At 35.5% G+C, this 14,896-nt stretch overlaps 2 protein-coding genes across 3 annotated transcripts; one reads left to right on the forward strand and one right to left on the reverse strand.

Moving 5' to 3' along the window:
• The first annotated feature begins 725 nt into the window (after positions 1–725).
• Positions 726–8,026, forward strand: LOC100248522 (pachytene checkpoint protein 2 homolog). Of its 2 annotated transcripts, XM_059734119.1 has the most exons (15): positions 726–943; positions 1,023–1,086; positions 1,380–1,486; positions 1,573–1,640; positions 1,943–2,046; positions 2,118–2,222; positions 4,431–4,520; positions 4,643–4,718; positions 4,984–5,053; positions 5,147–5,217; positions 5,410–5,500; positions 7,169–7,296; positions 7,440–7,565; positions 7,667–7,825; positions 7,934–8,026. In XM_059734119.1, the coding sequence occupies exons 1-14, from the start codon at positions 823–825 to the stop codon at positions 7,811–7,813; spliced, it is 1,368 nt and encodes a 455-aa protein (XP_059590102.1). In that variant the 5' UTR covers positions 726–822; the 3' UTR covers positions 7,814–7,825; positions 7,934–8,026. The 2 variants fall into 2 exon arrangements, with proteins under 2 accessions (XP_059590102.1, XP_002280358.1); XM_002280322.4 differs by having other exon boundaries at positions 7,667–7,938.
• Positions 8,027–8,634: 608 nt separating this feature from the next.
• On the reverse strand, positions 8,635–10,894 carry LOC100246746 (pentatricopeptide repeat-containing protein At3g48250, chloroplastic). The gene has a single exon (XM_002277354.4). The coding sequence runs from the start codon at positions 10,766–10,768 to the stop codon at positions 8,873–8,875; it is 1,896 nt and encodes a 631-aa protein (XP_002277390.1). The 5' UTR covers positions 10,769–10,894; the 3' UTR covers positions 8,635–8,872.
• Between the last annotated feature and the right edge of the window lie 4,002 nt (positions 10,895–14,896).

Genomic DNA, 14,896 nt, shown 5'->3' on the forward strand with positions numbered 1-14,896 from the left:
CTTTGTGTTTTTTTTATCTCCATCTAATAAGTAGTAACCAAATCACATATGTAAAATCCCAAAATGCCCTAACTTAAAATATCCTTACTATTGGAATAATAATTAGGCTTCACACGTCTTAATAAAAAATTATCATATTAATCATTGTATAGGTAAATAGACATGTTAGATAAATGAATAAAAAATAAAAATTATTTCCTAAACTTAGTGAATTTCTTTTATAATGTTATTTAATTAAATAGATTTTATATAAGAAAAACATTAGAAAAAATGTTAAATGATTTAACTTAGGAATAAAACTTATTTCTTGAATTTATTATCATTTTTTTAATAAAAAATATTTTCTTATTTCTAAATTTGAAGACATTTAACTAATTTATCTTTCCTTTTATTAATAAAATTCATTAATAACATAAAAAATAATCATAATACTAATATTTTACTATTACATTGGAGACATAATAACCTTATAACCCCATGTTAGGGGCTTTTAATACAATAAATTTTAAGTGAATAATTTAAATTAAAATAAATTTCATTAACTAATAAATATTAAATTTCACCAAATATTTATTAATATTTAGAAATTTTCAATTAAGTGGACTTGATTTAACTTTAAAAAAATAGAAGCCACATGTCCTCTGATTATTGGAGGTCCGATAAGCGCACAGTAGTTCAAAGCACGGGATACAAACATACAAAACCCTTGTTCGGTTTCCCGCTCATTTTCAAAAGGCGGCCTTTTTTGTCCTAGGGTTTGGCCCATCCGATCGCCATCCTCTGTAATGCATTCCACGGTATAGTACCAATTTTCTCGAGAAAATGAGCGAGCCGATGGAGATCTCTCTGCAAAATGCCACCGTCGGCGACTCCTCAGATCAGAACGGAGTTTCAGAGTCCATTCCTTCTCCCATTCTCACCCAAGAAAAAGTTCTTGTTTCGGGTATGTAGGCGCCCCTTTCCATATACATATATTTTCATATATAGTTTCAGAACGGAGGATTTGGAACTTGTTATTGCAGTTGAAGTTTGCTTGAAAGCCTCTAGCACAGCCAGGAGTGATGATGTCCGGTCAGCTGTTGAGAGGTACACCATTAAATTTGCAATGATGTTGTTTTCTTTGTTTGTAAAGGTTTGAAGTTTTGACAACTTGTTTGTGGTTTTTGTGGATTGGAGGGTTTTAGTGATTTGTATTTGGTTTTGATGGTTATTTTGATAACGCTGAGCTACATTTATGCTGTTATTTCATTGTTGATCAATTCGGGTATGCATAAATGTAAAGGTGTAGATGTTGTGGAACATATTTTCAGTTTTTAGGCGCAAGTTTATTTCTTTAGAAAATAGGGGTTAAAAGTAATGAGTTTTGGTTGAATGTTCAGAATGCTTGAAAATAGGAGTTTGAGCTATACTGATGGTTCAGTTCCAGTGTCTCTTGATGATCCATTCCTTGTGGAAAATGTACAAAGAATCTGTATTTGCGAAACAGGTATGTTTCTCTTATCTACACATTAATGAGTTTTTAATTTTCTTCTGGTATTGATAATTTGATACTTAAAATTGTTTGTTTTGTAGATGAATGGGTGGAGAAACATGATGTCCTTCTGTTCTGGCAAGTCAAACCTGTTGTCCATGTCTTTCAGGTGATTTTCATTACTAGCAGTATGCCATATGTGTAATTGGCTTTTTCTCTCAGTATTACCATTGCCATCCAAATATGTGTATCTCAGTTATTTGCATTTCACTTCTTTATAATGATATGTGGCTATTGTTGTATTGTTATTTTGTGCATCTTGTATTATTAAGTGGTAAAATTAGTCTAAAGTGTGTGCATGAGATGCTGATCAATATTTGCATTTTATAAATTGATGTTACTTAATAGTTTCAGCTTTACTTACTTTTGCTTCTTCCTTCAAACTGCAAATGATAAGTGTTGGTTTGTCAGCTTAGTGAGGAGGGACCATGCGAAGAATCAAGTGGGGATGGTCAGCTTTCTATCTTCAATGAATGGATTCTTCCTGCCAAGGAATTTGATGGCCTGTGGGAAAGGTTTGTTTGATAATTTTGTTCTCTTCATTTTGGCATTTATAGATGTGGAAACATGATGTTTTCTTGTGCAGCTTAATCTATGAGCCGGGTCTCAAGCAAAGGTTGTTGCGGTATGCGGCAAGCGCTTTGCTCTTTACTGAGAAAGGTGTCAATCCTTTCCTTGTATCATGGAACCGGTAAGGAACCTTTTGGTGGATAATGAGTCTTCTGTCTTCAATCTAGTATTTGAGTCTGGTAGACTATATATGGGCTTAAATTTGCTGCCACATAGTTCTCATTGAGTTTAATTAGAGGTCTCAACCGGGTATTTTTTTAGTGCTCTGAAAACTTACCATGCTCTTTGTCTAATATTCAGAATTTCTTACTTTTAAACTTCTCATGCATTCCTACATATCATGCTCTGTAAATTGAACATGTTGTTTTGGAAGGTGAATAAGATATGTCACTCTAGTCTCTAGGTGCCCCCTCTAAGTCCCAAAGTAAATTTTGAGTTGTAAAAGAGCAAGATCTTACCGATAGTAGCCCAATTTAGGTATGGCTTCCATAAATGGTATTGACCCTGCTCCCCAATCCAATAACAAGGGACGTAGTTCTTATCCTAGGAGTTAGCAACTCTTGTTTTGCGGGGTTGACTTCTGAGGTGAAATGGCATTCTTGTGACTTTGAAGGGCCGACATAAGGATTCTAGCTCGCCTACTTAAAGCAGATGGAGACTGATTAAATTACTTTTATGTATTCATTTGTAATTCTTCATTTCTTCATGGGAATCCATTTTCTGTTGGTGACAGGTTTGAAAATGTTAGGTCTATGCTTAAAGATGGAGAAAAAAGGTCATTTCCACATGATTTTAATGCAAATGGAATATGTAACTGGAACTAATTTGATTAGATTTCCACATCATTCACTTGTAGCATATAGACCACAACACCACTAATCAAGAAGAGGTTTCAGGGTAAGAAATCCCTGCAGTTCTTCAAACATAAAAAAATTGTTTAACTCTTCTAGCTCTAGGTTTTTTATTTTTATTTTTATTTTTTTATAATTTTTGTTACCATGGGATGTGATGAAGACTTAGAAGGCACAGGAACTACTGTTGGTATGAAATATTAAGTTAGACTCTTGGAGCTGCTCATGTTGAACTAAAGTTGCTACTTTCCAGCCAAGAGTTACCAATACCAATTTTAGTGATAACATGGAGTTTATACTTTGTATTGGGAATTTTTTATCAGAAGTTTTGTGATTTAAAGGGCTGCTAGTTTTATACTTTGGTCAACATTAATTGAGTCTACAAACTTCTGCTATCATTTTTGCATTCTTCAGTTTGGTGGGGTGTCCTTTTGGTATATGAAACAATATGTGCAAATCAGGAAAAGGGTCAAAACAAGGATAATTGGTTTTTGTGATTCTGGGTTATATATTACATGTGTTAGGAAGGAATAGATCTCCAAGGCAGTAGGAACGAAAATATCTGAAAAATGCTTAATATTTCATGGTAAATTTACTCATTTTTTTATTGTCCCTTACCTGGGGTTGGATATGAGTGTAGAAGGTAATACATATGCTGTTTGCATGCACAAGAGAAACCACTAAGATTGACTTGAAAACCTTTCAGATTGTACCAGACTTCCTACACGTGGGTTAGGAATTATGCTTGAAGAACCAGTTATTGCTAACACTGGTCAATAGTCGCTAATAGTTTTTCTCTTAATGAAGTTCCCATATCTTGAATTCAAACTAATAGGATAGTCTTGTCAGAAAATGCCATCAGTAGGGATATTGAGCAACTGAAGTGCTTCTCTTTCTACTGCAACTCTTATAGTCTTTTTAAAGTGATTTTTATATGAAATTAAAACAAATCTAGTGGTACATACATATGTAAGTACACTGGCACATCATTTAGATAGGTAATCTATCAGTATCCCATCTGCAGTCAACCTACTGTTCTGTTAACTGCTTGTATATTCATAATGAGAAATGCTGATTTGGTGGATTATTGAAATAATATGGATGCATCCACCTCATTACAGTTGGGATCCAGTTTGAATGGTGATGATGATATTCTCGGTCATGCCACAAGTTCACTAATTTTTGATACATCTCATTCTTAGTCATCATATTATGAAAAATAGTTCTACATGTCAGACCTCTGTTCATGCAAAGTTTTCTGTTGAATCATCTAGACTTTTCGAAACTAATTGCAACTTGCAACAACGAGAGTTCTCATCATATCTGCATCTGTAGGGTTGGGGGTGTGTTCTTTCTATTTCCTCCATCTTCTACCTCTAGTCTCTGTATGAACAAGGGAAGCAATGATAGTTTACTTTATTCAACTACATCCATTCAAGGACTTTAATTTATTCTCTGCAATCCTTCTTGTTTTGCAGCATCATTCTTTTACATGGTCCTCCAGGCACGGGGAAGACATCTTTATGTAAAGCATTGGCTCAAAAATTATCAATACGTTTTAACACCAGGTTTTGTGATATATATTTTGATGAATTTTTTTGTTCTTTTTTAATGGACTACAATTCTATAATCGTTGCAGAAGAATAGCTGACTAATGTGAATCTGGTTTATGCATTTTTTCCAAAATCAGATACCCACAGTGCCAACTGGTGGAAGTTAATGCGCATTCTTTGTTTAGTAAATGGTTTTCTGAAAGTGGAAAGTTGGTATGCAATACAATATTGTGGTTTGTTGTTACTGTAGCATGCTTGCCATACTTTACATTTTTTCCTTTTTAATATTTCAGTTTCTTGTTCAACATGTGCACATCTTCTATATTTTTATTCTGCAATGAATTTGTACATGATATTGATGGAAAGATGAATCAGTATAGGCTGATGACAAGTGCTTGTAGTTTAGTTAATCTGTCTTGTGGTTTTTCACTATGATGTGTTATATGATGCGTTCACTAAACTATATTCTTGATTTTAGGTTGCAAAATTATTCCAAAAAATTCAAGAAATGGTTGAGGAAGAAACCAATCTGGTATTTGTTTTGATTGGTGAGATTTGTTATTATATACTTTACTTTCCCAATTTAATGCTCTTTCCTGTTCTTCAAAGCTTATGTTTATCTGCTTGTGGTAATGCTGCAGATGAAGTTGAAAGCCTAGCTGCTGCTAGAAAGGCTGCTTTATCTGGCTCCGAGCCTTCAGATTCTATTCGGGTATCATGCATTTATGCTCAAGACTAGATGTTGACATTAGTCTGCGAAGTTAAACAAATCAAAGAAAAAACTATATAGCTCAAGACTAGATGTTGATATTAGTCTATGTAAATATACTAAATAAACAAATCAAATAAAAAAGTATATGACTCATCTTTTAATGCATATTGGAACATGAATGTGGCTTTTCAGGTTGTGAATGCTCTACTGACTCAATTGGACAAACTAAAATCTTCACCAAATGTGATAATTCTGACAACTTCCAATATTACTGCAGCTATAGGTAGGCTTCTCATGAATCCTAGATATTCTAGATTTTAACCATTTCATTTTATTCCATACTTTAAAATCTGTTTTTTCCCCCTTTTCTTTAATCTTTTAAAAATTAATTTCTTCATTACAATACTTTAACTTGGGATGCTAATTGGTCATTTTGAATTCAAGCAATGACACCCATAACTAGCTCACCTATGCCATCCCTCATGGGCTACAAAAGCTGTGGGAATTGCTGTTGGAATTCTAATCTCACTTCAAAAAGCTTTGGCAGTTACATTGAATTATTGTTTGGAAATCTTAATTCAATTAGATTCTATGAAGTTTATTCAACTCATTTTGAAGTAACGAGTGTGCTTCAAACTACATGTCATCTAACTTGACCAAGAGGGGTCGAGTGGTACCCCCATGGGAGGTTATTTGTATGGCTCTCTCGCTTCTCTCTTTACAACATAAAATGCTGAGTTGGGTTCCAGATTCAAATTCCAGAAGGATCTCGTGTAGAGAACCCCTTTGTTATCTCTATACCTGCATTCACACTTGCTGCTCATTTTTTGTTTATTCACTAAATGCTCCCTCTTGGAACTTCTTTTAATGAAATCTAAATTGAATGAGTTACGATCAGGTTTTCTTTTGTTCCTTACAAATGTTTCTCTCCATTGCCATAAAAGAAAATTTTAAATCTTTCCATAGTTTCCTGATTCTAGAATTTATGGGACAGGTTCTCTTGCAGATCTTTCGTTTGGTCCCTTTGTCTCATCATCATTTCTTCTTCTTTGCTAAAGACAATCCTCCCAAGTGCCTCCTAGAATTTAAAACCCCAGTTTTTGACAGTTGCTCTTGAATAGATACTGTTGGTGATGTGCTCCAAGGTCAATAATAACACAGAAAACATTTAGCTTCATTTCGTAATATGCTGAAAAAAAGCAGGTGAATCTCTTGATTTTTTCTTCCAATGTTGCAACATGTTCTAAGCTAGGAGGAATTTATTGGCCCGACATTTCATGGTTAACTCCTTACGGAGTTTGGTTTGTCAGTGGTTTAGGAGGGCACTAATGATCAGTGAATTTGAGTAGCACCCTACCATTTGGTTCACTGGGGGAGAAAAATGTACAGGAGAATTCATACATTTTTCTGTGTTCTGGTGCATCTTATTCTTGGAGATTAGAAGTGTCATCTGCCCCTCCAAACGTCATTCAAAGCATGGATTGCGGAGGTTTAGTCATTTGGGCATTGGTGATTTTCCAAGATATCATAAAGAAAAGGAACTCATTTTCTCTTAGCCTCTTGATCAAGGAAAGCTTATAGAGTAAGGCAAAAGTTTATATTTTACCAAGGTCATAGTAAAAGCTGCTGCTAAAATTTTAATTGATTGACTAGTAGATATCTTTTGAATTATTTGTATCTTTAAGGCATCATTTTGAAACTCCTCTTGGAGTTTGGCAATTAACTTGGAGGCTGATGTTTTAACACCTAAGAAGGGGATTTGCATCGGGTTGATTTTGCTGGGATGGAAATACCACCTCCCACTGCGTTAATGTTTCCTAGTTTATTTTATTTGCTCATCCTCCATTTTTTGTAGCCTTCTCCTCTCTAATACATTATGTTTCCCATCAAGGGATAAATCTTATATGCTATCTTTTCAGATTGCATGGATAAAGAATTTGTTTCATTGCAGATATCGCTTTTGTTGATCGAGCTGACATCAAAGCATATGTGGGACCTCCAACAATTCATGCAAGATATGAAATACTGAGATCCTGCCTGCAGGAACTTGTACGAGCAGGAATATTGACTAATTCTCAGGTGTGTGACAGTGACACTCCTCACCTCTTGTTTACTGGAAAGAATTGCTGAGAAGCTTTTTCTTTTCCTCCCTCCCTTGAATGCCCAACTTGGGTATGGATTGGCAAATTTAATGTTATGACTAACAACCTGCAAAATAATAGGAATGTGATCGCCTTTCGCTTCTGAGTTACACTGGTCTGAAAGAGAAGTTGAATGTGGCACAGATAGAGGAGCCTGGAAATTCACATCTATGTAAACAATTGCTGGAAGCTGCAGAGGCATGTGAGGTCAGCAACTAGGATTCTTCTTTTTCTAGTTGAATTATTAAATTCTTCTACATGGTTGAAGAGATGAATGAATGGATTGCTTTCTTGTCTCTCCTCTCCAGGGTTTGAGTGGAAGATCATTAAGAAAGCTTCCCTTCTTAGCCCATGCTGCTCTTGCCAATCCATACAGTTGTGACCCTAGCAAGTTCTTGTGTACAATGACAGACACAGCTAAAAGGGAGTGTGCCGGGTTACTGTCAGAATCATGATCAATCCTCAATGTACATAATTTTTATGCACTGAAAATCTTCTGCAACTTTTCTAGTGATAACATTAATGACCCTAGCAAGCTTTCTTATCTTTTCTCCTTATAATATTATTGATTCCAGAGCAATTGCATCGTGCGTGGGAGTAACTGTGTTGTATGATTGGTGTCATGGGGGACTTTGTTTGATTGCATTAAAGTTCAATTGGTTCATCAACTTAAGCGAATCCTGATGGTGAAATAAGAAAGTCACTGTTTGACCCCACGGCTGGTTATGATCGGCAAGACTTCACTGGATGTGAATCCTTATTCACAGGCAGTTTACCACTGCATTGGAAAATTGGTCCAAGTATCAAGATGCTTGGCGGGTTCTATATTATGATCACATTGATAAAAGTAAGCACCACCATTGACAACTGTCTATGGATCAAATCTTTGGATGGCATGTGCCCTGGAGCTGTCAATGCATAAAAATCGAAACCACAGCCTGCTGAGAGAAGAATAATTCATGCAACTGCTCAGGGTTAACACCCTACAAGAACTGCCTATCTTTAGATAAGTTTGTCGGTGTACTGAGCATTCTGCATAATGAGTTGTTTGTCCCCAATTTCACCCCAACATGAGAAAATTTGGTTTGAGTTCTGTGCATTCTGCATAACGAGCTATTTGTCCCCAACATGAGAAAATTTTCTCATTGTGGCGTGGCTCTTCCACGAAAAAACCAGTTAGCACCTTCCATAACCAAATCACGTTGCAGGTTTTTACATCAATACAAGGAGACATCCATCATGTATGATGAGTAAATCCAGTTGTTGAAGACTGAAGTAAATGGCTAATAAACTGTTCACTATCCTCCACATTTAGGGGTCATTTAATGAACAGATTTGTATTGTGTGTGTTGATGATTGGCCATACAACTCTTTGTTTGTGTCAGTTAATAAGTAGAAACAAAGAGGAACAAAGCAAATACCCTCCATATAGATATTGTCTGAGAATTATAACAACCGCACTAAAGCTTTTGCTTTACAGCTCACGCTACAAAACTGCCCAAATCACCAACATACTACCTCTTTTCAGTAGCATACTCACTCTTTGCAGACCCAAAAAGTTTGCAAATGTCTGGATGCTTACGAATATGATGAGGGCACTTATAGAGCAGATCCTTGGCTTCAGACTCTCTGCCTTCCTGAAAAAACGATTCAAAAACATGAACATAAGCTGATTGGGATGGATATTTCTTTGCACTCAATGCGTTCAAGAATTCCCCAGCATCCTCCACTGTTCCAAACTTTGAAATATATTCAATAAAAGGTTCTGGGAAAGGTGGGTAGTTTTGTTTCTTCATTAGATGAAGAAGGTTTATTGCTTCTTCTAGTTTCCTTACCCCTAAAAGCTTATTGATCATGAGTTTATACGTAGCTTGCCAGGGTACTAAATGAGCCGTATTCACCATTTCCACGAGCAATTTGTAAGCACCATCTATCCTTTTCTGGCTAAGAAAACCATTTATTAAAACCTCCAAGAGATCAGCATCAGCATCACAGTTTTTTTCCATCATCTTTGCAAAACAAATTAATGCCTTATCAACCTCCTTGGCTGCACAGTGCCCTTGAATCAAAATAGTCCAAGTCTTGATATCAGGAACACATCCACATGCCTCCATTTCATCCAGCAACTTACATGCTTCTTCTAGCTTCCTTGCTTTACAAAGTCCATAAACCAGTTGGCTGTATGTGATGTTGTCGGGTTCACAGCCAGCACTTCTCATGGACTCCATAATCTTACCTGCTTCATCAAACCTTCCCACACTTGTCAAGGACCTATGAATCCCATCATAGACAGCCTTACAAAGGGAATTACCCACAGCCTCATATTTCTCCGTGACTCTAAAAACCAAAGCTAAATCCGGATTACTACTCAATGAGATGCTCCGTAAAAGCATGGTGCAATCCTGAACTGAGGGCTTATATGGCCCATCCATCATAATCTCATAAAGCTTCACTGCATCCTCAAGCATCTTGTTCTTCTGAAACTGTCTCGATATCTTTATGTAAGTATCAATATCCATCTCATGACCCTTACTCTTCATTTCCTCAACCATGCTCCAAAACTCCCCTATCGAATCATCCCGGCCAAGAACCCTTGCAATCACATTGTAAGTAATGCTACTGTGTTCATAACCCGGACATTCACCAACCCACTGGAAAAACCTTAAAGCCTTTAAGGGGTATCCTCTTAGTTCCCTCAACACATGCAACACAAAATTATCTGAAAAAGAATTCTTTAACTCCCCCAGTTTTTTCTCAACCTCACTGCTCCAGACGGACATTGTAACCAGTTCAACCACCTTCTTAACAACCTCATCCATTGCATTCTCTTGAACCATCCTATTATAGAAGTGGGTCAAAGCCACTTCTTCACTAGCCATCTTTCCCTTCTTAAAAACCCCTAATATCGTTAAATATGTCTCCTTATCGATACAAAACCCTTGCTCTTTCATTTTCCTAATTGTCACCCAAAACTGCTTCATAGACTCCCCGTGAACCAAACTTCTAAGAATTAAGCTATACATAGCAGAACTGGGTCTAAACCCATTTTTCTCGGTGACCCAATTGAAGAAATTCCAAGTCCTTTGTGGGTCTTTGTCGAGTTTCTTAAGGACGTAGATAACAGTTTCGTGTGTCAACACTGAACTGGATTTTTCTAACTCGCTCTCTAACTCGTCTGACCAATCGTTTTCCAAAACAAGCTCTACAATCGAGTTTGGCTTTGATGAAAAGAACAGTTTTCCGTAAAGGATGTAAGGAAAAGCAGAAGTATAAGATTGATTTGAGAAAGATGGAGAGAAACGAGAGGACTGAGTCACCTGATAGCACAGTGAGCTTGCTCTTCGAAACTGAGTCGAGCGAAATGAGTTGGTGAATCTGATGGAGAACAGAATTGCCTTGGCTCGGTTCATGGCTGCTTAGAAACTCTGCTGTTGCAGAAACCAACCCTAGGGCACGGGGTTTTTGGAGGATTTAAGGCTTGAGCTGTAAAGGTCGTTTCTTGACCCAACCCGGGTATTTGCTACATGGGTTCACAATGGCCTAAACCTCTTAAACCCGCCCCAAAAGACTTGACAAAATGTGCTCCCAAGCCTGAAAAAGTCCGAACTCCAAGTCAGCTCAAATTTTTTTTATGGGTTGGGCTAGAGCTGATAATTTTTTTTATAGGCTCGGTCCGAACCCGGAGTCAATGGTCCAACGCAAAAGCCCAAAGCAGTCTTGGCCCACCCAACCCACAAATAAGGTTTTTAAAATGACCCACATGGCCGTTATCATAATTTCTTTTATATTTTTAATGATGCAACCCAACAATAATAAAGATGATATGATGTGCAAATATATATAATTTGATGAAGTTATATGATTCAATATATTTTTATTATTATTATTTAATTTATTATATGTATATAATTTAATATTATTAGTTGAGATGTATTGTAAAGATAAAAGTAATAAAGGTTTGTAGCTCAAAAGTTTGTACTTATAATTTCTATTTTTAATTCAATTAATGGGGCATTTCAAATTATTAACATTGTTGTATAGTGTTGTTAACTTAAATTTTCATAATCAAAATAATACAAAAATATTATTGTCTTGATATATATCTTAAAAACTTCTTATTTTCTTTTATAAATTTTATAATTTTTAATTTAATTTTAAGATTTATTAACTAATATTCTACAAAATTCACAATTTTAGAGTTTGTTTTTTCTTACCTCTAAAAAATATTATTCATTATCTTAGTAAGAGTGGTAAGATTGTTGTTTATTTTTATTTTTTTTAATATCCTCTTTTCTTCTATTAGTACTTGAAATCATATCAAAAGATTGCAGGGGTTACCTAAACTACTTATAGGAATACCTAAACATTTGATCTCATGTTATAACCTATTCAAGATCTCATATTAATAGTCCAATTACAACAAGATCAAGTAATAACCCAAAATCAAGATCATGTGTTTCATCGCAAAATTAAGATCGTGTTATATCATCAAGAAAAATAAATTGGAAGCATACCTGCATCCATTGTGATGTAGTAGAATGTGGTTTTAGTCTTCTACATCTAAACCTTTCTTTTCTAGAAAGAAAAACTATTTCACTCAATGATGGAATATGAGTAGAATCTCTAATATGTTTATACTAGACTTCAACCTATTTATATTATTTTATTTTATTTTTGGCCCATCATAAAAAATAAAATTTAAAGCCCACACTTAATGAGATGCTCAAAGTCCAATAAATAAATAAAAACTTATTTGATGTTAATTGAAAAAGATAGCTAATAATTTACAATTAATCAACACATGTGAACCCACTTTAATAATTTCAATAAAGTTCAGTATAAAATTTGAAGGAGATAGATTCTTTCAAATTAAAATTAGTAATTGAAGTTACACAAAATCATAGTTGAAAAATGATATAAGTTAAATTTGAAAAGTATTCTATTGGGGTAATTAAAGTATTATTTAAATGAAATTTAAATTTAAAAATAGAAGTTAAATTGATATTTAGGTTTGAAGCTCAGACTCGAAATTGAACCCAAGGCCCATAGAGTAGGACTTCAAGCCTTAGATTTAGGTGGCTTGGATTAGGCCCAATCAAATTATCCAATTCAACTTTGGAAACAAACAAAAAGTCTAGGAGCCAATCTTTTAGACAAGTATAGAGAAAAAGAGAGCTTATGTATGATAATTAAAGCATTGTTGTCAACTAATTCAAACATTTGTTACCAATAACCCAAGTCACGGTGAGACAAAGACATCTCATCTTGAACCTCATCTTCCAAAATCAATTATGATATTATAAAATAAACAACAAACTAGAATAATCTTTAGTAATCTATTCTTATTAGGCCTCCATGTCATTCCTTGAATCACCTTTCGTATCTCCTTTAACCTTACCAATGCTCTTTATGACACCATCCAGGTTGCAAAATGCTAGCTATTGAATTCAGCTTTGAATTTTGAAAGCTTTTGCCCTTGAAAAGGCATTGCAAGTCAAAGAAGTAGAGGATACTCTAAATCCCATACTATGTATTTCCTTATTTTTGAACCTTATAGTTCTATATTTTATTCCATTCAACTTTTGTCATTTGTCAAGTAACTTGAAGAAATTTGAACTTTAATGCACTAAAGAGTCCTTCATTTTGCCATTGGAGATTTGAGAGGCAAGCGATTGAGAGAGATAAAGAAAATGCGAAGGATGGGAAACACAAAGGAACAAAAAGAAGAGTGGAACTTGGAAATCTGTTTAGGAATATGTAAAATGGTGAAGGGTAACATTGTATTGTCCATGTAAATTGTTAGATTTAGTGAATGAGTATATTGTTCTTATTATCTTGGTAAGAAACATTACAATTGTATATATACAAAATTAGCTAAGCTAAATAAGGTAAATAGATAGGCTAAGTAAGGTAAATGGTAATTACAAGGAGAGATTCACGTTCTACACCTAAGAAGGAGGTAATCTTGGTTGACACCTAAGATTACCTCTAATACTCTCCCTCAAGTTGGATCAAGAAGGTCCGTGATGCCCAACTTGCAAACAACATGATGAAACAGTTCTTTCCCAAGGGCTTTGGTGAAAATGTCAACGATCTGATGCTGCGTGGAGATATGGATCGACATAAGGTTGGAATGAAAATTTTCACGTACATAATGACAATCAATCTTTATATGTTTAGTACGCTCATGGAAGACTAGATTGCGTGTAATGTGGAGTGCAACTTGATTATCATAATAAAGGATGATGCGCTTGGGATGTAATACCATGAGATCAAAGAGTAGAGTCTTGAGCCAAACAAGTTCACATGTAGTGGAAGCCATAGCATGATATTCGGCCTCTGTGGAAGAACGAGAAACAATTGTCTGTTTCTTTGTTCACCAAGAAAAAGGGTTGGTCCTAAGTGTGATGCAGAAACCCGTAGTAAAGGGGTAAGTGGTAAGACAACTAGCCCAATTGGAGTCAGAGTATGCTGAAAACTGAAGTCACAAGTGGATGAAAAAAATTTAACAGAAAAAGATATGTCCAAGTGAGTGATGGTCAAATAAATGAGGCAGCCCACCAATCTTTGTTAAGGGCTAAGATAAGAGAGTAAGACCCCATTTTCCAAAGTAAGCTTTAGTTATTGTTCCACGGGAAAAGAAGCTGGGTGAGATCCCAACGTACCGGAGTCAACTAGGATGTCTAGAACATATTTGCGTTGAGAGAGAAAGATCCCAAAAAGAGAACATGCCACCTCAAGACCAAGAAAGTATTTGAGGGTCCCCAAATCTTTAAGCTTGAACCAATCAACTAGAAAAGTCTAAGGCCAGTGATAACAATAAGATCATTTCTTGTAGTTAAAAGATCATCAACATATACCAAAACTACAGTGAAGAAGGAACCTTGAGTTTGTGTAAATAGAGAATGATTAACATAAAATTGAGAGTAATAGGCGAAAAGGAGCACATGATAATTTAGAGTACTAGTTGTGTGAGGCTTGCTTAAGCTCATATAGAGACTTGAGTAAGCAACACACATGGGACTCTCCATTTCGGGCATCTCCAAGTGGTAAGGTCATGTAGACTTCCTCATCCAAGTCATAATAGAGGAAGACATTGTTGACATCTAGTTGATGAAGGTGCTGGTGACGAGTTACAATAATGGCAATAACACAACGAACCGTAACAAGCTTAGCAATGGGGGCAAAAGTGTCATGGTAGTCGAGACCCTCAACTTGAGTGTATCCCTTGGCAACTAATTGAGCTTTATGACATTCGATCGAATCATCTGCACGAAGTTTGGTTTTGAGCACCCATTTTCAACCAGTAGGTTTCTTTCTAGAGGGAAGAGAAGTAAGAGTCCATGTGTGATTAGCCTCAAGGGCCTAGATTTCAGTTTACATAGCATCACACCAATGTGAATGCTTAACAGCTTGAGAATAACTAGATGGGTCAATTGATTGTGATAACATGGATAAAAAAACGTAATGAGTAGGTGGAAATTTAGAATAGAAAATAAAATAAGATAAAAGATGAGCCATATCAAAAGATGTGTTAA

Source organism: Vitis vinifera, chromosome 17, assembly GCF_030704535.1.
Source record: "Vitis vinifera cultivar Pinot Noir 40024 chromosome 17, ASM3070453v1".
Taxonomy (NCBI): Eukaryota; Viridiplantae; Streptophyta; class Magnoliopsida; order Vitales; family Vitaceae; genus Vitis; species Vitis vinifera.

Excerpts from the sequence above, each read along its gene's own strand:
- LOC100246746 (XM_002277354.4), bottom strand. The coding sequence starts at position 10,768 with ATGAACCGAGCCAAGGCAATTCTGTTCTCCATCAGATTCACCAACTCA.
- LOC100248522 (XM_059734119.1), top strand. The coding sequence starts at position 823 with ATGAGCGAGCCGATGGAGATCTCTCTGCAAAATGCCACCGTCGGCGAC. Across the intron at positions 4,719-4,983 it reads TTTCTGAAAGTGGAAAGTTG|GTTGCAAAATTATTCCAAAA; the intron begins GTATGCAATACA and ends TCTTGATTTTAG. Across the intron at positions 5,218-5,409 it reads AGCCTTCAGATTCTATTCGG|GTTGTGAATGCTCTACTGAC; the intron begins GTATCATGCATT and ends GTGGCTTTTCAG.